General features: G+C 51.0%; 1 protein-coding gene across 1 annotated transcript in view; it reads left to right on the top strand.

The window, feature by feature from the left end:
• Positions 1-21,411, top strand: part of SLC7A5 (solute carrier family 7 member 5) — a 40,381-nt gene extending 18,970 nt beyond the window's left edge. Inside the window, exons 3-10 of the mRNA XM_032996579.2 lie at positions 7,048-7,153; positions 7,884-7,928; positions 9,295-9,418; positions 10,347-10,450; positions 11,238-11,334; positions 11,690-11,839; positions 13,016-13,193; positions 15,099-21,411. Of these exons, the coding sequence (XP_032852470.2) occupies positions 7,048-7,153; positions 7,884-7,928; positions 9,295-9,418; positions 10,347-10,450; positions 11,238-11,334; positions 11,690-11,839; positions 13,016-13,193; positions 15,099-15,154 (860 nt within the window). The 3' untranslated portion in view covers positions 15,155-21,411. The remainder of the gene's footprint in view (positions 1-7,047; positions 7,154-7,883; positions 7,929-9,294; positions 9,419-10,346; positions 10,451-11,237; positions 11,335-11,689; positions 11,840-13,015; positions 13,194-15,098) is intronic.
• Positions 21,412-22,465: the final 1,054 nt, after the last annotated feature.

Raw genomic sequence — 22,465 nt, 5'->3', positions numbered from 1 at the left:
CGTCGTACGGAGCAGGGCAGCCCTTGTATGCCTCTCAGTGCCTGGAGGGACCAGCTCCCCCCAGGGACTGGTTCTGGGACACAGGAATGGAGCTGTAGGGGTCTGAGAGGAGTTTGGAGCCCAAAGCCAAACCAGCTGGATATTCACCCCACCAGCCCACGACTAACTCACACTGTAGGTCCTCTCTGGCAGAGAAGAGGCAAAGCCTATGGATAGTAAACGTCCCTCAAGCTTTGAGTGTGTCCCTGCAAGTTGGGGCTGAGGCTCCTGCACAAAAGATTGCAAGAAAAGCGTGCCCTGCAGCTGCCTGTGTTGTTTCTTGTTACACTGGCATTCAGAAATGCCACTATAATGTGATTTTCCAGCTGTAAGCTTTGAAGGAAACCTATTGTGCTTCCCTTACTCACCCTCTTGTTCACGGAGCACAGGGAGAGTGGAAGCCTGTACCAAAGGAGAGCGCGAATGAGGAAGCTGGGAAAGCTGCCAGCACCCTGCACCTCTAAATCACATCAACCACATGTTGGAGATTAATCAGGCGTCTTAATGCCGGAGGGTTGATACAACACAATTATGCTTTATGGGCCTCTCACTCTCTAATCTTTGATTTCTTTTCCAGCCAAAGGTGGATGCAAACGCTGAGGCCAGGTGGGCATGGCAGGTTAGTGTGCTGTGCCGCTTGCCTGTGCTGGTTTGGAGTGAGCAGCAGTTCGTTTCTGCTCAGGCAATTTTTTTCTTGCCCTCTCTGCCCAGAAAATTTTGGGCAATTTATAAATTCAAGGATAGAATCCAGCCTCCTGGGGCTTTTGCAGTTTACAAGTACAAAGTCGTCTGTCCAAAAATAAATAAAACGTATCTAATAACAACAATAAAAATACCGAAGCAGTTGGTCGGTGACCTGTGCTTCTTGTTATGATCACGGTGAGTTGGGGTGGCTCTGGCTGGAAGCTTGGCTTTTAATGATGCACTTGTTTGCTTAACACTGCGTACGGAGGCTCGTAGCTGCGTTAACTCTTCAGGGTGGAAAGGTGCCTTGACACCTGAAAAGCTGCTTTATTCAAGGAGCTGTGGATCGTCGCGTGTTGCTCATTTTCAGTGTCCTGAATGAGCAGCCAAATGCTGCGCTGGATCCGGGCGGGATCGGGGCCGAGGAGCGCATCTCGGGCTGGTCGCAGGGGACCCTGCTCCCCGCTGCTGTGGGCTGAGTGGGTTTTAAGGCAGCTGACATAAGAGGCTCTGTTGGCTTCTCATTTTTCCAAGTGCAGCTATCCCAGCAATGCAGGCATATTTAACTAGAGAGCAGCTAATACTTTGGCATTTGCTTCTTTGCATCTCTGTTCAGATCTCCTCTCTCTGTCTTTCTAAAGCCTCTGCTCTCAGCCAGAAGCAGTCGTTCATACCTAAGGTGCATCAACGCAGTCTGTGTGTACACGTGTGCTTTTGCTTGCATTTTATATTGACCCTTTCCCCCAGCTTTCAGCTGCTGGGCTGAAATTAATGGCCTTGCCTGTGGTGCTAGAGGTGCGGGCGACAGGCAGGAGGATCTGCCCTCCCCAAATGTTCTTGGCTCTCCTGCATGTCAAGCTGGTTTGCTGTGGTTAGCCCCGCCGGAGCCCGGTCAGGTGGCTCATTCTTATTTGTCACTCTCAATCCCAAGTTTCTATGGATGTGGATTGAACCTGTTGTGCAGTTATGAAAACGAAAAAACAAGCCCATGGAAGCGGCTGGAAACCAACCGGGTGGTTTGTTTGGGGTTTGCACCTTGCTGTTACTCTGCTCAGATAGGGACAGACAAGAGGGTATTTAGGAAACACCTTTCCGTGCTGTGCCAAGGATCAAAGGGACCCTGTTCACCCAGGCACTGCCTCTGTGCTTTCTGGCTCCCGGAGGAGGCACGGCGCTCGGCGTGCCGTGCATCGCTCCGGGGCTCGCTCTGCTGCTTTATTTCTCATCAGCAGACGTCATGCCAGCAGCCACGGAGGCTGTGAAAATCAAGAGGCGTTGGCTTAGGAGGAGAAGGGTAAAAGGTTTTTTGGAGGTATCAGCAGGATGCAGAGGAGGTGGAAAGGGAACAACACGCTGTCTGGCCCAGGTAGTGTCCTGGTGGACCACTGCAAAAGGAGGAGTTGTGAAGCTCGAGCAGTGTGTGGGGTGGAGTGAATCCAGGAGCCCGGACCCTTGCCTTCACCCCGGAGAAGAAATTTTCAGACCCATAAACTCGTCTGCTACGGGACCCAAGTTTAATAGCCGCTGTTCAAAACCACCTAATGCAAAGCTGTCCGCAGAGTGACAGCGATCAGAGAGGAGCAAACAGCTCATGTGGCTGCCGAGCGTGCGCTTCCCTGGGAGCCATGAGCTGCCGAAGGGATGCTCTCCTAACCTTGGCCCCTGCCTGTTTCTTGCTGTCTTGTTTTTCTGGCTCAGTCGATTGAACTCTTGCTGCTTTTTTCAGGAAATGGCTCAACAGCTGAGTAGATCTTCTCCTCTGGGGTTTTTCATATATACAACGCATTTCTCCCTGGCTTGGTTTCCACAAGCGAGACGCGCTGAGGGCCCCCCCTTCTCTTGCTGAGCTCTCTAGATGGCTGTGTTCCCTCTCCTCACTGTTTAGGCAAGTTAAAAATATTTAATTATCATTAAATGCTTTCTGCAGGAGAAGATTGCTGTGCTATTAAAACTGGAACGGACATGACCGGGGAGTAAATGAACATTTTCAAAGAAATGGTCCAAACATGCAGTGCATGGACCTGAAATAGGTCCCTCCCACAGAAAGGCCCCAGGTGACCCATCGCTTGCCGGCGCAATTACCAGAGTCTTGGCAGCTGGCAAGATCAGCAAATGGGGTTTATGTCAGAACTTGTTACCTTAATTTGGTTAATTGTAGAGCAGAGTGCATTGAACAGCCAGTTCAAACCAGGTTTCAGCTCTCCAGGGTACCGGGCGCGGGCAGGGCATTGCCTAGAGAGCAGCCCTGGCTGCGTGGGCTGGGGGGGACGAGGGAGCCGGCAGGGTGGGCAGAGCACGGCTGTGCCCGGGATGCTCTCGCTTACAGACCTCGGGCTCCACGGGAGCAGTGGAGGCCGTGCTTGGCAGCCTCACCTGCAGGTTTGTAACCCTTGATTGGAGCCAAAGTCTGCAATTCAAGCCTCCGAAGTCTGGAGCCTTGAGTTGCACACTCAGGCTTGAAGGATGCGGAGTGTCTGGAGCTGAGGTTCGTAACTCCATTCTGAACAGCAGGTCCGAATGAGCATTTATTTTAGAAGGAGGAGGTAACGATGACTGTGCTGGACCACCTACCCAGTATGCCCAGTCTCCAGCTGGGGTCAATAGCAAGCATCGGTGCTAAGTGTAAGAACAGGGGGGGATACGTGGTGCTTCTTGGACCCTTTCTCAGCTGGCAGTGCACCTCTGGATCCTCTGCTCCAGAGGAGGTATCTTTGCGCGATGGATTTCTCATCCAAGGATTTGTGGGCACAGGCGGAGCTCACCTGCTGTGTTTTACAACTTGGCCCATGTCAAAAGACATCTGGGATACCTTTCCAGCATCGCTGCTGGCGTTTGGCTTTCTTGCCCCGAGATGTATAATGTGGTGCCAGTTGTGTCTGTAAAGGCATCGCCGGCGGGCACAAGTTGTTATCTTTCTGGTGATCCACGGGCTGGCAGGGTGGGACAGAGCTTTGTGGTGATGCGGGGAGAGGATGGCTGCTCTGCTGGGATGTGGTCTTCAGGGCATGCCTGTTAAGGAGCCCGGGCTCCTGTCATGCAACCAAGAAGCGATAAAGCATGAAAGAAGCAAACAGCAAAGGGGCATCGTGTGGACACCTGGGAACACGAGCTCGTCCCCTTGGAGTGGGAAGAGACAGATCTCAGCTCCTCTGGTTATTTAATCACGTTCTGACATGTTGCTAAATCCGTTTTACCATGGGAGCATAAAGATGTGAAGCTTAGCAACTCGCTGCAAGTTTTTAGAAAAGCTGCAGCTCTTGCTAGGTGAGGCAGGGAGAGGGCAACGGGGTGTCAGCTCCTCAAGCGTTGAGGAGGAACAAAAAGCCCCTTCCTTCCTACCTCCTCTCCTCTCCTGGCTGCCTCCACGCTGACTTGCCACTCCTTTGCCTGTAGCTGCATTTCCGTGCTTCAAAGGGACGGGTTCGGTGCGTGCAAGGAAGAGGTGTACGAGTAATTAGTTATGTCCCACCCATCCATCCCTCCATCCGTCACGCCTGCCCACCCACCGTGTAACGAGATGCCAGGCTTTGTTTTAATTTCTTTGCCTCAGTGCCGCTCCCGTAGCGGTCCCACGCTGCCTTTCCCTCCTCTTTGCTGGTGTCCTGGAGGGCAAGCAGTCCTGACTCGCAGCCAAAGTGTCTGCACAGCCCAACAGGCCACCAAACTGGGCTCGGGCCCTTCCTCGCCCAGGGGCTGAAGGTGCCTGCGGTCCCCAAGCGGGTGGCACATCCTGCATCCAGGGATGTGGTTGCGGTTGGGGGGCCCACCGATGCTCTCCTCCTGTCCTGGCCAGCTGGGCGATGGCGGCAGCTCAGCCCTTCCTCGGCGGCCCCAGCACACGGTTTCTGTGTGAGGTTTGGGACGACACAGAGCGAAACCTGCAGATGCCTCAGAAAAAGGAACGTTTGGCCTGAGAGTTTTTCGCCTGTGCTAAACAGAAAGAGGCTTTCGGTGGAAGCTGGTGTCCAGGTGTGGACGAGAAATGGAAGTGTGAGCCCACAGCGTGATGCTGCCGGTGCCCTGGCTCCTCCCGGATCAGAGCATCCTCCTGAGCTGGTAAAGGTGGTGGTCCCTCAGCCCCGGGGGAGACACCCCGAGGGGTGTCTGAAATGCTTGGAGAGCTCTCCTAGTTCATTCGTGTGCCATTCCAGTAGCTAATTACAGCCACTGTTAACAAAAACTGTATCTTATTCCCATAACAAAAGATCTGGAAAGAACTAGCTTGGTAATTATTCAAGAGTGGGAGAAAATAAACTCAGTAAAGCTGAGCCCGAGGGATCCAGCAGAATGTGATACCGTGCACACCCACCTCCTGCTCAGCCTTTTTATTCACAGCCGGGCCAGGGCATTAATGCTAAATTAAGATTATATGACTGAACCTATAAACCAGGAATTAAGGTTAAACTCGCAGCATTATATCAGTCTCTTTGCATTTCCTGGCTTTCCTGTTACACTCTGTACATTTTCTAACCTCACTTTTTTTTAAAAAAAGGAGTGGTGCGTTTTGCTAAGGAGATTCACTGGCTAAAGGGGCATTAAATACAACCAGCATATCCCAAGGTAGATTCAGAACAGACCTTCCTGCTGCGAGGGGCTGCTGGGCGAGGGGGACAAGGCAACAACAGTGGAGCAATCTGCAGTGGGATCTGGAGAAGCTGATCCTTGAGAACCTGCCGGACAGAACTGCGCTGGGTTTCCCGCACCCCAGTGCATCAGCTGCTGCTGTGGTCCTGGTTCTTTCGCAGCTCACACCCACAGCATCCCCTTGCAAACGGGATAACTACCAGCCAGGGAAGGAGGCAGAAGGATGCTGGTTTCCGTGGTAGCTTTGTGAGCAGAGAGCATTTTGCACGGCATGTTAGGGAATATCTTTTTGCCCTGGTTAGGACTTGGCAGGAGCAGGAAGCAGAAAGGAGGTGAAGGGAGCAATGCCCAGGGTGGAAAGGATGGGGATAGAGCTGGAGGGTCAGGTAGAAAGGGGGAAAGACAAGATGTAGCTCCCCCGCACAGAGAGGGCAGCTCCCTGTCACTGGCACAGAGTTGGAGCAGTCGCCTGCGAAGCCCCATGAATGAAAGCTGCACCAGCAGACCGATAGCGCCGTCGGGAAAAGTCCCCCTTTCCCACCACTAAAAAGATAAGTGCGAGGCGTAAAAGGGTCCGTGCCTCCGTATTTGTTACCCAGATGCTGAAAAAGTGGCTTTTTGGTGGCACAGGGGAGCGAAAGCTCCCGGCGTGAGGTGGGAAGAGAGGCCAATCCAGAGGAAAAATGCCGGGCGTGTGAGCATCCCTCTCCTTTCCTCAAATCCACGTCTTGGATACCTTGCGCTAAGAGATGAAGGGTTAAGCTCCAGGCCCTGCTGACTGCCATGTGATGCATTTGCTCGGGTGATTAGTAGAGATCTGTGCCCTAAGAGGAATCACATGGGCTTCGACAGGGCTCCCTGGATGCAAACGTGCCCTCCTGAATCCTGCCTCGCTCCCCGCTTCCGTCCTCACCAAGGGGAGCGCTGGGCCCGGGGAGGGGAGCGTGGCTGCGCCAGCCCGGGCCTATACCCAGGCTCCACATCAAAAGGCAGGGAACAAAACAACTGCAGAGCAAATGAAAGCAAAATAAATAAACCCTTGGCTGCTCTGGGAGAGTTCTTACCAAAGGTACAATCGAGTTGTCTATTTATGGCTTTTTATTTCAAAAGCAGATGCATAACAGGAACTTTTGATATTCAAGCCCTAAAGAAGCTAACTTCTGATATTCAAGCCCCAAAGAACCTGACTTCCCACAATCAAAGGGATTACCATAACCCTCTGCTTTATCAGGTGGCTGGTGGGACTAGAGGAAATCCTGGGTTTCTGCTTTATTGGGTGGTTGGTGGAAGTGGAGGAAATCCTGGGGTTTTATCGAATGAAAGCAGCTTTCAGTTGAGAGGACAATGTGACAATATCTGTTTGCATAGCATCTTTCAGCAGGAAGGTCCCCAGAATGTTTTCCTCGCAGGACGATATTTGGGAGATTATCTCGGCGATAGCACACTGCAGTGTGAGAAAGTCTGAGTGCTCAGTAATGGCCAGTTGCTTGAGACAAGTATATTGGGGGTTGATTATCCGGTGCTTTACTCCAGATGAATTAAGCGCTGTAAAACTGGACGAATCAGCCCTCTAAGAGTATGTGCACGTGCTCTCTAGCCTAACCTGAAATGCATCAGCGTGACTATTAAGTATCCTAAGAGCAGCTTTCGCCTCCAGGTTTCTCTGTTTCAACACCCACCGAGGCCCTTGGGGTTCACAGTCCAGCCGCATCGACCCTTTCTTGTTTTCGTTTTCTGCAGGTGATGTGACAAACCTGACTCCTGAGCACTCCTTCAAAGGCACCAAAGTAGGCGTGGGGAACATCGTGTTAGCTTTGTACAGCGGTCTCTTTGCCTATGGAGGATGGTAAGATGCAGCCCTGTATCTCTTTCCGGTGCAAAATACTGCAGTTCATTCCGTCCCTAGATTGCCTTTGCAGAAAGAGCGTGGTCCAGGACGTTCCAACTCTTGCTTGTAACCAGAGCAACGAGGCAGATGCTTTGGGTTTGCCTAATAGTGTTAATAGTCACACTTCAGACCCCGTTTCCAGCCAGGACACGGAAGCAACAAAGAAGTGGAGGCGACGATGGGATTTAGAAGCAGCAGCAGGTGATGGGTGATGACGCACCACGATGCTTCATGCAGCTCCTGGGTGTGTTAAGAGAAAGCAGCAGGGTGGGTTTAGCTCGAGGAGGAGAGCTGTGCCACATGCCAGCAGGTTACACTGAGCACCAAACTGAAGGTCCTGGGGGTTCTCAGTCCCTTTGAGCACTTGCAAGCACAAAGGAGCCTGCTTGATTTGCTGTGGAAACAGGCCAGTTGTAGCCATCCCTGCGGCCTGGAGGGGTGGCCCTGTGGCTGCTGGGTCCAGCTCTTCACTGCAATCACCCCTCCTCTTGCAAGGGAGCAGGCGGCGTGGGGAGCCCGATGCACCAGCACCGGCCAGCGCTTGTGCTTTGCAGGGTTTGTGGCATCAGCCATCCCAGGTGTCAGTCTCTCCACCGCTCCTGAAATCCCCTGGCAGATGAGTAAGATGAAGGGCTTCATTTATTCCATGGACTAACCAGAATTAACCACCATTCTTTTAAAATTACAGGAATTACTTGAATTTTGTTACAGAAGAGATGATAAATCCCTACAGGTAGGTGTGTGTCCTGTGATAACTTCCTGGGGAGGAAAGCCTGTTGTTCTCGGGAAGCCCCTTCCTCGTGTGTGTAACAGGGGCTGTTAATCAGCCCAGAAACCAAAGACTTTTTCTGAAAAAAATAGAAAATGAGATAAATTAATGCCATTATTCCTCCCTGGAATAGGGGAAGGGGAATAATAATCTCTGTATGAGGAGGGCTGTTGCTTACACTGCTTTCCTGTACTGCTAATATTATCAGTGCTGTTGGAAAGCCCTGATTCCTTGGCACCTCTCTGAATTACAGGTGAGGAAGAAACATGATGGCTTTATTACTGTCTTGTGTACACTCCCACGAGAGTATTTGTGCGTACGTATGTTTGTCACGTGCTCTTCCTGTTCTGCTGAGCAAGAGCCTCCTTCTGCACGGCTCGTGCCTTTCAGGGTTACGCAGGGGATCTGGTGAGATGAGGGTGGGCCACCCCAAAGCAGGATATCACTGATAAATCATTTCTGCTCATAGGGAAGGTGCCTGTGATGCACTGTCAATGCGAGCTTCAGGGTCACTTGTGTGAGAAGCCGTTGCTGGCTGACCCTGGCACTGATTAGTGCCTGCTGGGAAGCACAAGATTTGATATGCCCTTTCCTTGACAAACAGAGTTATAAAAAGGTTTTGCAGTTTGCAATTATTTTCGTGTCTTCTGAATGCAGTCATGGTATTTGACTCTCTCCTCCTGTGGCTTTGAGCTTCACTAGACCAATTATACATGGCATCAAGCAGGGTTTCCTTTTTCAGTTTCCATTCGCAAATGAAGTTAGACTGTTTGGAAAGGCAAATTCGTACCAACACAGCCTCGTCTTTGCAGACCCACTCAGACTGTGTCTGAACTCATTTGCTTTGAGTTTCACTGGTCCAGCCAGCTGCACAGAGTTAGAGCCTAAAAGCTGCGCACTAAATCCCCCATCTTCCCTTCTCCCACAAGAAACCCACCAGCACAAATGCTTCTCCTTTACGCAGAAGAGAACGCATGTGCTAATGCCACTGGCTAGCAAGAGACACGGGGAGTTATTTAACTAATTGGCTTTGCAGTGATCTTGGATTACTGCTTGCCCAGCCAGCCAGTCTCTCCATGCAGAAAGCCCCTTCTGCCATAATCCTTCACTCTACGTCCATCTGCCTCCAGGCTGCTCCGTGTGGGCATCTTCTCCTCTCCTGGGGAGCAGCATGTGGCTGGGAAACTGGGCATGCTGAAGAGCCAAAGAAGAGCAGCATGGCTCAAACCGACTTCAAGGGAGGGCTGCAGCGTGAGCCACCCGTCCGTGGCATCAAGAATTCTCTTCTCTGAGCTGCAGCGCTTCATCGCGATTTATATTTTCTTCCTAGAAACCTGCCTCTGGCTATCATCATCTCACTACCTGTAGTCACTTTGGTTTATGTGCTGACAAACTTGGCTTACTTCACGACCCTGTCGACGGACCAGATGCTGACGTCCGAAGCCGTGGCTGTGGTAAGATAGGTGCATTTCTGATGTGACTCATCTGTTTTCCAAGGCTGGTTAAATCAGACTTAAAGTCTCTGCATACACCTCCTAGTTTGTTCCAGGCTGACCATGGCTGCTTACAAAAAAAGCTGATGTTTGACAGGAGATAAAGGCAACTGTGACAGGAGCAGGGAAGAACAGCGTGATACCAAGTGGGATTAATCACAGACAATAGTAAGGGTGGGCAGTCAGTTAACGCTGCTTTTAATTCATAAATATGCAAGGTTGCTGCTGGCCTCATGACTTATCACCAGTTATCAGAGCATGATATTTATGAGAAAAGGTCATTCGGTCAATACTGAACTGGATTGTTCTCTCTCTGTATCTTCCTTGTTTTAATTAAGAGAGAAAAATAATACTTCCATTAATTAAAATGCCATTGCGGTCAGGACTCCTGGTTGCTTCAGAAGTGAGCAGCACGGTATGACCTTGCAAACTGAGTGTGACCAGCATTGTTCAGGGCTTCAAGGGGAATCTCCCAGACCAGGAGAAGTTGGACTGGGCCACCCAGGTGCCGGCGCTCCAGCCTGCACCTACGCAGTGCTGAGTTACTGGAGGTGCCGGTCTGGGTTGCATCGCTCTAGTTGTGTGACTTTGCAAGTCTTGAAATCAGTATCATGGCGTTGGCCTCAAACTGCAGTGAAGCAGCGCGGCATCAGTTTGTGACAGAAAACTACAGCTCCAGGCCTTGCTGCTGATTTTTTTTGCAATTCCACAGTATGCTTTTTCAGGAAGGAGGAGCAGCAAATGGCAATATGGACAACCCCGTAACAGCTTCAGCACCAAGCCATGCCATTTGTTCAGCTTTCTACAAATACTAAGTACTTTGTAGGCAGCTGTGAGTTCTTCTGGACATCCTGGGTGTGAAATGTCTGTTTTGTTGGCCCCTATTTAGGATTTTGGGAACTACCACCTTGGCTTCATGTCCTGGATCATACCCGTCTTTGTTGGCTTATCCTGCTTTGGATCCGTTAATGGATCTCTCTTCACTTCTTCCCGGTAGGTTTCTTGCTCAATCTTGTAGTTTTTGTTTACAAGTCGTGCTTAATGCCTCTTGGTTTGGAGCTGTCCTCCAAAGAGTAGCTGTGGGTAGACACAAAGTCTAAAGGGTCTGGAGGCCATGTGGGGAATGTGGAAATAAAAAAAGTAAGACTTTAAAATCATATCCAGTTTAAAGGAAACCCTTTCAATGGTCTTAGTCTCCAGGTCCTCAGGCAAAGTCCCATTGAAGTTGTTAGCACATAAACAAACACAGGCTTGGGGCTCAGTGATGTTGCCTGAGAAAGTGGCTCTAATGAAAAGCAGAAACTTATGAAACTTCAGGGCTGAAAATCCCTCCAGAGAGGGGAGAAAGGACGGGGCAGGACGGGGACTGAGATGGTTCCAGCTCTGACACACATCTCCCGGGTCGTCTTAGGAAAGCCACTTAATTGCTCTTTGTGGAAAGGAGGATATAAATACATCTTTTCTTGCACTCTTTGACCGTCTCCAGCCTTCCTTCTAAGACAGAACCTTTCCACTGTGTATGTGCAGAACGCCCCATGCTGGGGTCTGATCCTGGAGGGCCCCACCCCTGAGCCAGTGACTAGCAAAAGGGCAGAACTGGCCTCGGGCAAAGCACCACTAAGGTGGAAAACCTGCGTGGAGCCTGGGCGTTTCAGTCTTGCTGCTGCAGCACTGCCCAGGCTGAGCTTGGGCTGTCCCCACTTGTTTTGTGCCGAAGACAAACCCCAGCCCCGGGCTGAAGTTCGGGGAGGTGGTAACTACTCTGTCTCCCCCACCTCAGGCTGTTCTTCGTGGGATCCCGAGAAGGTCACTTGCCCTCAATCCTGTCTATGATTCACCCCAGGCTTCTCACTCCCGTGCCGTCCCTCATCTTTACGGTAAGCACCGGGGGCTGTGGTGAGGAGCATCGACCTGGTATTGAGAAAAGGGTCGGGGGTGGGATCCCATCGGAGTGGTTGGAGGCGGGGGGGCTGCTTGGCCACCACGTCCAGACACATGGACCTACAGGAGAGGACAGGCCCTTCTTCTCATCATATCCTCATATTCCACTTCTGTTTTGACGTCACTCCAGGCACCCATTGAAAACAGCTTAAATAAGTAAAAAATAATCAATAGGATTCTTTTCCTGGCAGATAGTTCTTCTAGAATACCCGTATTTAGTGTTGTAACACATGTGGGTTTGCCTATTCCCTTTGCAAACGGCTTTTTTTTTTTTTTTTTTTCTGGGTGCAGTGTGTCATGACCCTGCTCTACGCCTTCTCCAACAACATCTTCTCAGTCATCAACTTCTTCAGCTTCTTCAACTGGCTGTGCGTGGCTCTGGCCATCATCGGCATGATGTGGCTGCGTTACAAGAAGCCAGAGCTGGAAAGGCCCATCAGGGTGAGAACAGCGTGGTAACTGCGTGGCGGGTCCTCCCTGAGTCCCTTCTCAGCACCAGGGAAGGTTCAGCAACTACAGCTGCTTGTCCTGTGTGGAAGAGGGACTGGGATTGCAAGCGTGCTGGGGAAATGTTGTGTCGGAGCTAAGCCAGGCATCCCTGCTGCACGGAAATCTGGCAAATAAGGTGCAGGAGGACGAATTGCTGGTGTGGCCGTGGGGACATCGGAGTGAAGGGGGCTCTGGGTGTCAGAGATGCGGGGTGTTCTGGTGGGGTAGCCCAGTGGGAGGCTCTCAATGACTAACATATTCCCCAGGACAAATCATAGGCTGTGGCTCTCAGGGAAACGCTCTGTACCATCATGGAATTCACTTAAAATAGGTTTTTTTAACAAAGCAGACAGACCCACGCCTGCAGAGATGAGAACTTTGTTCTCTTTGTCCTTGGCCAGCTTGGCAGTACCATGTCCCAGCTGGGAGGAGGCCAAGATCATGTCAGCCACAAGCATGTCTGCCTTTCCTAAAGGCATGTTTCTCACTCATCCCCCAGCACACTCAGGTCTCTGCCAGGCAACAGGCAGCCAGAGAGAAACAAACTCACAGACCTGTCCCAGTGCCTTCTCAAAGTAACTCTTTGCAGGGTGTTTCCTTTGTTTTGTGGTTTTTCCTCAAAAATCTGGGCTGCTCTCAGCGCACGCCCTGCTCAGAGCAGTGTAGCCCAAGTCCCCTGAGAAACCGCCGTGAAGATGCTATGGCTTGTGCTGTGGCTGCTGCTGAATTTGATGCTGTTGGTACAGGTGCTGTTTACAAGGGCTAATTCAGGGATGGAATTGGGGTCAAAAAAAGGATGCTAAGAAAGGCTCATGGCTCTTGGCAAGCCACAACTCCGTGCTTTGGTTTGCTGGTTTTAAATGTGCATGTGAGGTGTTAGCCCATGCCTGCTTTCTCCAGGGTTGATGAAGAGCACCGCCTAAATCGATACCCTCCCCATGGCAGTTCAAGGTCATGGTCCCCTTGTTCAGAGCACTGGGACAGACAGGAGCATCATCCGTGGGGGGGGTCCGTGCTGGAACATGAACTCCTTCCCTCCCCGGGCCGTACAGCTAGATAAACCTCACTGGAAAGTGTGCCCTGTTCCCCTGATACAACCTTTACCTGGTTCTTTGGGTCCTTCTTTAGGTGAACATCTGCCTGCCCATTTTCTTCATCCTGGCCTGCTTGTTTCTCATTGCTGTTTCCTTCTGGATGACGCCAAAGGAATGTGCGATTGGCTTTGCAATCATCTTCAGTGGGATCCCTGTTTACTTCTTCGGGGTCTGGTGGCAAAACAAGCCCAAGTGGGTTCTCCAAGGCATCTGTAAGTGTTACCAGTGAAGACCAAGGGTGCAGCCTTGGCTTTTGTTCCAAAAAATAGCAGCTTCCCAGTGAGCATGCTACAGCTAGTAGCACTGGCTCTCCTTTCTGTAGTGGAGGCTTCCAGTGGCTTGGCTCTGTTCAATTCTTCTTTGACAGGAACAAGTTTTAACCTGATGATTACCTTATCTACCAAGCACCCCAAATGCACCCTGACTTGTGATAGTTGCAAAGTTCGAGCCAAATACCATGTTGGGTTTTTTTATCTTGGCGAGCAGGTTGCTGTTACGCTGTGGAGCATAATTTGCTGAGCACATTGCTGCCTCTCTTCTGCCCCCTGTAAAAGCACAGGGTCAAGCCTTTTGTCAGCAGAGAATCCCTTCCTAGGGGTGTAGGAAGGGAAAAGAGGTAACAGCATCACAGTCTGAGCACAGTTGGCCTCAATTTGACTGCTGAAAATCCGTAATTAATCCCAATCCATCGCGTAGCCAGTGCTAACATTTCTGATCCAGTCAAAGCTCTCCTTGGCATCAGAACATGGCAGCAGAGCAGAAGGAGGGGAAAATCCCCTGGATGTTTTCTCTTATGAGGTTTATTTTTAAGGTGTCTTCACATAAGGTTTTCCAACAGCTGACACTACAGCACGGTGTGTTTTGAAGGGATGGAGAGGTTGTGCTTGGCACATGTAACCTCTCTCCGAACAACTGAATCACGAAAGTCAATCCGTGTTGTCCAAGTAACTAAACTCTACCATCTGCCTCCCAGCTCTCTTACAGCAGACTGACCTAGAAAAGCAGAGAAGTAGAAATGCCCAGCCTTAGCTGGATGCTTTTTGTGAAGAAGAAAAACGCTTTCAACAGTGCTCAGCACTTGTTATTCTTTTTTTTTTTTTTTTTTTTTTTTACCCCTTGTCTCTCTCTCCCTCTCTCTTTCTCACATGCTCACTTTTTTTATTCAGAGTATTAGGCTCAGTTCCTGGAAAAGCCATTTTTGCAGTGCCTGGGCAGCAAATTACCATATTAATTGTTTTCTACCACCAAAGGCTTGTAAGGAGAATATAGAGAATATTCTGGGAACACAGAATGATAATCCTGCAAGTGTCCCCTTAGAAACCGAAGAACTTTAAACACGTGTATATTCATATAGTGCAGATTATTTGATCAGCTCCAACTGATCTGAGTTTGACTTTGTGTGTTTTTAGAATTAGTGTTAGCTTTACTTGGCGAGACTATCTTGTGATCTCCAAAGACAGAGTGAAGCAGCAGAAGGCACGGGTGTGTTTGGATACTAGCCACCAAAACTACCGGGTGGAAAAATAAAGTTAACTCCAGTTTAGCACCTTTGCTGTGCAAACCTGCATCTGAAACGCTTCCTTTGCTCCTCACCTGCTCTGTGCGCGGCACTGGACTCTGCCTTGTGTTCAGAATGCTGGGTTGGTTTTGTCCTGGGTACTCGAGCCTTTAAAGGAGCTGAGTGCACATACAGCCGAGGTTTTCAAAACGGAAGGTAAAAGCATCGGCTCCGATTTTCTATGCCCATTCCTGCTATTGTGCCTAACTCGGGGTTGGCTGCTTGCGGTTCTGGCATCGCAGCGTAGTTCCCGTATCACCGTGCAATTAGAAACTGGTGTCAAGACGTACCAGAGCCTCTCTTGGGGCACTGCAGCATCCTTGCTGCAGGAGCAAAGCTCCCGGTGTTACATATTTCAGTGCTGGGCCTGAGGAGAGAGTAGCCCACGGCTCATTTGCTTTCACATCTTAAATTGCATTTGGAGTAATCTTGCTCAGAACCGCGGCGGGGAGGCGAATGGGTCAGCCCTTTTGAGGCAGAGTATCGTGAACCGAGACCCAGATGTATGTTGGGCCCCTGGATCCGATCTCTGACCCGTGCTTTGCTTTCTTCCCCACAGTCACTGCAACAGTCCTGTGCCAGAAACTGATGGAAGTGGTTCCACAAGAATCCTAAGCAGGAAAAGCAGAGACGTTCAGCTCGAGGAAACGCACAATATTATTTTAAGACAACACAAGGAGAAAACGCTTCTGATCCCTCGTAAACGAAACCTAGGCACTGGAGCACCCCGTCAGAGCTGCTTCATGTCTGACACCATGCCCCCGGCTCTGCCTTGCCTTCTCCAGCCCCGCCGTCACCACCTTTTAGCCTGGCAGATGAGCAGCCCTGTGATGAGTTCTCGGTACGAGCTGGGGCCAGGAGGAGGAAATCCTGACGGCAACTCCGAAGGGGCCCTGCCCGTCCGGCGGCAGCGAGGCCGATCAGTATCTCTGTGTGTGTGTGATACTGAGGGCTGTGCTTCAGTTCTGTGTAAGCTTACTCGGTCTGGGATTCCCCAGACGATGGTGGATCTTCTCATGAGGTCGGTTTGAGTGTTGCCAGCTGTCCCAACGTGCCTGTGTCTGGGGCTGGGACAGTCTCAGAGCTGCAGGGAGGTCCTGAGGGACCTCAGGGGGAGGGTGGTTGGGAAGCAAAGGGTGGCTGACGTTGGCTCACAGGCTTACACACACACCAACTCACACCAAAATATGCGCTGCCAGACGCTTTGGGTCCACTGGCAGTGACTTGGGTGAGACAAGGCAGAGCAGAATTAGTGTCAGAGAAATGACGTGGGGAGGTCTCATCTGACTTTCACTGCGTTCCTGACTAGAGCACTCGGGGTCCCCTGCCACTGCCTGGCTTTTAACTCTCAGATCCAAGCCATCTCCCTGCTATTGAGCCGGCCCTCCGGGATGCTCTTCACCAGAATGCCCGTCCCATGGCACTGAGAATTAGCACTGGGGCAGGTGCAGGCCTGAGGGTGAAGTTCCTCCTGATAACCCCAGGGAACTGCAATTAGCAGAAGGCCAAGTCCTTGGCTTGCTCACTCCGTGTTTTGCTGTAGTCAGGCAATGATCCAGCATGGGATGAGCAACATCATGCGCTCCAAACGGCCCCGCTCGTTCCCCACGGTCTGATTCACGTTTGCCCCTAAACCATTTGCAAAGAGAAAATAAGGGTGGGATTCCCTGGGCTCGTCCCCGGGGGGGTCTGTCTGTGCGCTGCCCGTCGTGAACGCTGAGTCTCTTCCTCTTCTCGAACGTGCAGTGGAGATGGGACCAACTGGGTCTGGGGGTGTAGAAAAGGGCAGATGGCCCCGGATGGCTGGAGCCTGGCTTTCATCTCGGTCTGCTGCAGATGGTCTGTTTTGCTCTAAGAACCAGGGACCAGGGGCTTGGTCTCTCCTTCGTGCAAAACTGCAGCATCAGGTTTGGCTTGGTGAGGTGCCCCCACCAACACCCTCCCGTTCAGGGAGGGGTCTCTGAGCATAAACCATGACCCGCATGTGAAATCACGTTTTGCTGTTGCGGGTGGTGCAGTCCCATCCCCAGAGGCCACCCAAAATTCCTCGAGGTCCCAAGTAGTCAAAACTGTCCCTTTTTTTGGTCAAAAGCATCACCTTTTCAGCAAAACTGCAGGTTTTGAACAATGTGCTCATTATGCCTCTGCGCTCGAGGTGGCAGTTAGAAATCAAAAGCATCTTTTCCCCACATGTGAGCTGCTTCAGTCTCTGTTACAGATCTTCTGTGTGCTCGTGCTTCGTGCAAATGGGTCGTTGAACAACTTTTTCTCCTATTTTTGTAAACTTAGCTGTTCGAAGCCAGGATCCTCCCAAGAGCTAATGCTTTCCACTGGATTTTCCTCGTAGCATAGAGTTCTTTTGGATGAAGAGGCATTAAGGACACCAATGGTACTAGCTCATGCTTTGTCCTTTTAAGTTCTTTAGCAAAAAAAAAAAAAAGGAAAAAAAAAAAAAAAAAAAGTGTGTTATAGCAGGTGGCAGCTTCTGTTTTAAGTGTGTGTGACAATGACCGTGGCTGTGCCAACGAGTGTCTCCGTGCAGCTCTTTGCTGTCGCTTCGCCAACCACGCGTCTTCGCTTTGAGGCGGCGCAGGAGGGAATAGGTGAGACAATCATCACGCTGAAGCCCTTTGCTGTCAGGTTTGCTTATTCCGTGGCAGCACAGGGTAGAGATACGCGAGCCAGCTCAGGTGCTGCTTCCCACGGGTTAGTGACCGGCTCTCCTGGCCCTTAGTTAAACCTCTGGAGAGTTGGCGGCTGGTTTGGGTGTATCTCCAGCGCAGAAGAACCCAAAGTTTATGGCCAGTGCCTGGCTGTTCAGGGACCTACGTGCAATGAATCGGAGCATCTCAGAGCGAGTGCCTGCGGAGAGGCATTTGCATAAAGAAGGTCGTGAACTCTGAAACCCGAACTCAAATTTTTGGAATCCTCTTCCAGCTGAAGGCTGAGATGTTTGGGCAGGGTTAGGGATGTGCAATCGCTGCTTATGCTGGAACCTGTTTTCAGGAAGAGAGAACCGCAGTCTGTCACCTCCCGCTCGGTCTGCAGGTGTTTTTTTTGGCTGCAGGGGTCTCAGGGCCAGCTTCCTGCAGGGCCTGGGTTCAGCGTAGGGGCTCTCCATGCTAACACATACCAGCAGAATTACTTGTGATGCAAAGGGAAGGGATTTAAATTCTCAGCCACCTCAATCCAATGTAAATTAGCACCACTCAAATCCGATCCACGGAGAGCTCAGAAACGGGTCCAAATCTCCCAGAGGCGTGGGGGTTGCTCGGTTGGGACACATCTTTAAGTGAGTTTCATCAGCGCCGAAGACCATCACTAAACAATGTCCTCTTGGTGAATCTCTCACACTGGTTTTAAAGAGGAGATGTCACACCGAGAAATATTTTTTAATTAATTAACTGTTCTTAATTAAGTCCTTAACTCGCTTGCTTGCTCTTTATGAATTTTAATGGTTTTTCACTTGCTGCTAAAGATCTTTCTCTTGTACTAACCTGCTGGCTCTGGCACTGATACCATATGTCTCATGGTGGTCTCGCCAGCATCTTCTTGGCAATAGAGGTATAAGAAACTGAACCAGGTACCAGCACAGAATGACGAAAATGTTGAATTTGGTCAGCCACAACTCACATCTCAAAGTTTACCTTTCAAAAACCTGATTTCTTTTATCCCTGATTCATTGACTCCGATAGTTCCCCTTCACCAGAGCTTGATGACATGGCTGTAAGAGGCTGGGTTATTTTTTTCCTGGAGTTTAGGGAGATAATGAGTAAAGGGGGGAAAACTGAATTTCATTTTATAAAGAGAACACAATAAAGTAAATTCTCCAATGGGTGAAACTGCTGCTAACAGTATCTGCTGTCCGGCACCGCTTGTAACTCAGATCAGCAGCCAGGAGTGTCTGCTGCCCTCGGGGCTGGCCATGTTCAGCTGGATTTTGGTATGGAAAAAGAGAGAATACACCCCCGTGAAAGACCTCCTTGCTGCTTGTTTTCCTCAAATGTGGAATGAGATGTGTCACGGAGGGCGAGGGGGGCAACAGAGACCTCCCGGAAAATTTCTCATCGTTCCCAGCACCGGACGTGGGATTTTTCTGTCGTTTCTCTGTTTGCCTGTGCTCTTTCGAGCCTGTGACCAGTCACGCCCGCTGCGACCCACCGCAAAGGACACACACGGCCGCAGCGCCCCCGAGTTTGCTTTCCTAAACGGTAGCTACAGTTGAGCGAGGTATCGTGTGGATCCTATGTCAGTACTCTGCAGATACAGCCAGACCCATGTCAGTGGGATCACAAGAGTCATTTAGGTTGGAAAACACCTTTAAGATCATCGAGTCCAACCGTGGAGCTGTGGCGGTGTGTCTCTGCGAGTGGCGGCTGTGCCGCAGCAGCCCCTTGGTCCTTGCATTAAACCCCCCCCCCTTTCAATTATCACTCTTCTTTGCTTGTTTTTAAGTATTTAGGCTCCCGGGCAGTCAGTTGTTGGGGTGTTCTGGAAGAACATCCCGCAGGGGTTGCTAGACAGTAGGGCAGGGGTGTGCAGAGCTGGAGCCAGGCGCCTACTTACCCGTTGGGTTCCTCTTTCTAAATGAAAAACCTTCTTCCCAGCTGAGAGGGGAACCAGCCCTGCTGCTGCCCCAAAATGGGGAGGATTTGTCATCCTGGGTGGATTTTTACTTTTTTTTTTTTTTTTTTTAATATATATATATATATACTTCCTGCAGTATTTGCAGTGTTTGCCATCTCAGATGCTGTGTCCTGGTAAACACACTTTTGTTTTTAATGGCACCGTCTGTGGGTACCGAGTCCAGAGGGGCTCTGTCACTATTGAGCCAAACTTTAAAGATCCTTCAACTGGATCGAAACTCGTAAGAAGCGGCTTTGGTGTTCCCCGAGCCCTCTCCCCGTGGGTGGCTCAGGCAAGGGAATAAATCGGGCTCCTCCATGGGCTCCTCTGCTGTGGGTCTGCCCTGAGAGCGGAGCTGAGGGACAGCGGTGCTGTGACAGAGCTCTATCCCCACGGCCGCGACTTCCCAACCACGGGGAGAGGTTTGCAGGGGCAGAGTCCCAGTCTGGCTGCAGGGAAGGCTTCCACTCAGTCTGGGAAGGTACCCGTGCCTTCAGCCGAGCCTACGGGGGCCTCGGGCTTTAATAAAAAAATAATAAATAAATAAATAAAACCAAATAAAAACCAGCCGAACGTTGCCATTACGCAACACTCTGGCCGGTTGGGGTTATTCTTGCGGGATGCCAGCTTTTCCATCAACCGGTTGCACAACTCCCATTTCTAATGACATCGAAGGGGGAAGGCGACGTTGGCCACTGAGAAAGGGCTCGGAACAAAAACTTCCTCCTGGAGCTCGGGAAAGGGCAGCCCAGGGTTGAGACGGCTCCGGTTCCCCGCCGCGGGGCTCGTGCCGAGGTCTGCCGCCCGGCGCCACGGCCTCGGCAGAGCCCCGTGGGGTCAGTCGCAGCCTTGTGCCGGCCCTGGGAGCTCGGTGAGCGTCTCCGAGCCGGGCCGGCGCCGCCGAAGCCGACGGCGTTTGGCTGCCGACCAGGGAGAGCGGCCACCAACTCCCTGGGGCGACAGGAATCCCCTCCAGCGGCGCCCTTGCCCGTGCCGGGGCATCCCACGAGCCCTCGGCGTTGGCGGGGGGGTGGGGATGCTCATGGGGTTCTACATTTCTGGTGGCTTCTCGAGGAGTTTCAGCCAGCCAGCCTTAGGCTGGTTTTGAGAAGTTGCTTCCCAGTTTACACGGTCCGAACTGGAACTAGCAGCTGGGGGTGGAGCAGGAAGGGGGTTGCCTGTGTGCTGCTGGATCCAAGGGCTCCCAGTTTGGTGCAGACGCTCTCGCCCGCGCGATGTAGTGGTAGGAAATGTGGCGTGGGTTAGGTCACCCCTAAGTAACCGATGTCCAGAGGATTCTTTCGTTGTTTTTAGCCCCCTGTTCCTTGTGTGAGACGGGGCGTTGCTTCCTCCAGCTGTTGGAAGTGTTAATGAGGAAAAAAAAAAATAAAAAAATAAAAATATTTTTTTAAATATTGAATTAATTTTTAAAGGGCCTAAAAGAGACTTTCTATCTACATCTAAATTATTCCCGTCGGGCGACGTTCCTCTCGGCGCAGGGGCTCTGCAAGCGCGCGGATGCTCTCCCGCATCCCAGGCAGCGCGACGCGGGGTCTGGCTGCGTCTCCTGCGCTGGGATGAATTTCACATTTGGGGAAAAAAATCCTTATTTGTTCAGAGGACAGAGTGAGGTCTGTGTCCCACCTAAATCTTTGCAAAGGAAGTCTTTTAAGTGGTACCCAGACCTTGCGCTGGCCCGCAGAACAAAGGGAGGGTGAAATTCACTTCTAGTGAATAATCTGACTTTTCAGAGATATCTTTCTTCTAAAGTTTGTATTTTTGTTGTTTTTTTTTTTTAAAAAAAAAACGCAGAAAAAGTGGATCTTAACATACAGAAAAAAATCTAGATCTGATTTACAATTTTGTTATATTTGGTTGCTTTAAAAATATTTTACTAATTTAAATGTTGCTGTAGATGACATTCTATTTATTTTAAGGGGTAAATATCTTTTAGTCTTAATACTTCTACAGTAAGCGCTGTCTATTTACAATATTTGTGTTCCTGTCAACACAGCTATTCCACAACTGACTGAGTGCTGGTCAGCCAGTAGTAACTTAATCAAATTGCCTTGTAAAACAAGATGTCTCCTGCAATGTATTTTTTTGTAGTATTTCTTGATTCTTTTATGTCTGTGGTTAACAAATCTGTTCAATGTTTGGGTTGTTCTATGTTTTGGGTTGTTTTGTTGTTTTTTTTTGTTTTGTTTTTTTAACAAAGCTGAATTACAACTGTCTTGTTGCTGGTCTTTGCCTCTTAATTTTTTATTTTGCAAAAGGTTGTCTTATCCCACATCCCCCAGCACCTAAGCCCTGGGTTTCCAAGTGTTCCTCTTGGTCTAGGAGTGTAGCCTAGCAATGACAGCATCCATTCCTCTATCACCATCCTCCTTTTTGAAATTCCAGTTACCACTTCTGGTTTTGCGTGTGTTAAAACTAAGGGAATGGGAAGGTGGGTGAGCTCTGGGCAAGAGGTGGGAGCAGAAGACAAACATCCCAAGTCCCAGGGTGTATCTGCATGGTTGTATGATAGAGATGCTGCTGGTAAAAGTTGCAGACAAAAAAAATGTCATAGGGAGAGTGACTGGGCTGCAGCCAGAGCAGGGGGGGCAGCAGGGCCAGGGGGGGGATTCTCCCCCTCTGCTCCGCTCTGGGGAGACCCCCCTGCAGTGCTGGGGCCAGCTCGGGGGCCCCCAACAGCAGAAGGACCCGGAGCTGCTCGAGCGGGGCCAGAGGAGGCCACGGAGATGCTGGGGGGGCTGGAGCAGCTCCCCTGGGGGGCCGGGCTGAGAGAGTTGGGGGGGTTCAGCCTGGAGAAGAGAAGGCTCCGGGGGGACCTTCGAGCGGCCTCCCAGGGCTTAAAGGGGGGGCAGGAGAGGTGGGGAGGGACTCTGGGTCAGGGGGTGGGGGTAGGATGAGGGGTGATGGTTATAAACTGACAGAGGGGAGATTTAGGTGAGATCTAAGGAAGAAATTCTTTACTGCGTGGGTGGTGAGGCGCTGGCCCAGGGTGCCCAGAGCAGCTGTGGGTGCCCCCTCCCTGGAAGGGTTCAAGGCCAGGTTGGACGGGGCTGGGAGCACCCTGGGCTGGGGGAAGGGGGCCCTGCCTGGGGCAGGGGGGTTGAACTACGTGATCAAGGTCCCTTCCAACCCGACCCATTCTGCGATTCGATGATCCTCTGCTGCAATCCCCCTTCCCGGGGTCCTTCCACACTAGAGAGACGCTCGGGGTGCAGGGGCTCTGGCTTGAGGGAGGGGAGGGGATGCTCAGGCGTACAGAAATGTGGAGGTGTGAGGGTTGCT

This window comes from Tyto alba, unplaced genomic scaffold (assembly GCF_018691265.1).
Source record: "Tyto alba isolate M040663 unplaced genomic scaffold, T.alba_DEE_v4.0 Super-Scaffold_26, whole genome shotgun sequence".
NCBI lineage: Eukaryota > Metazoa > Chordata > Aves > Strigiformes > Tytonidae > Tyto > Tyto alba.
This window is presented reverse-complemented; position numbering and strand designations above follow the sequence as displayed.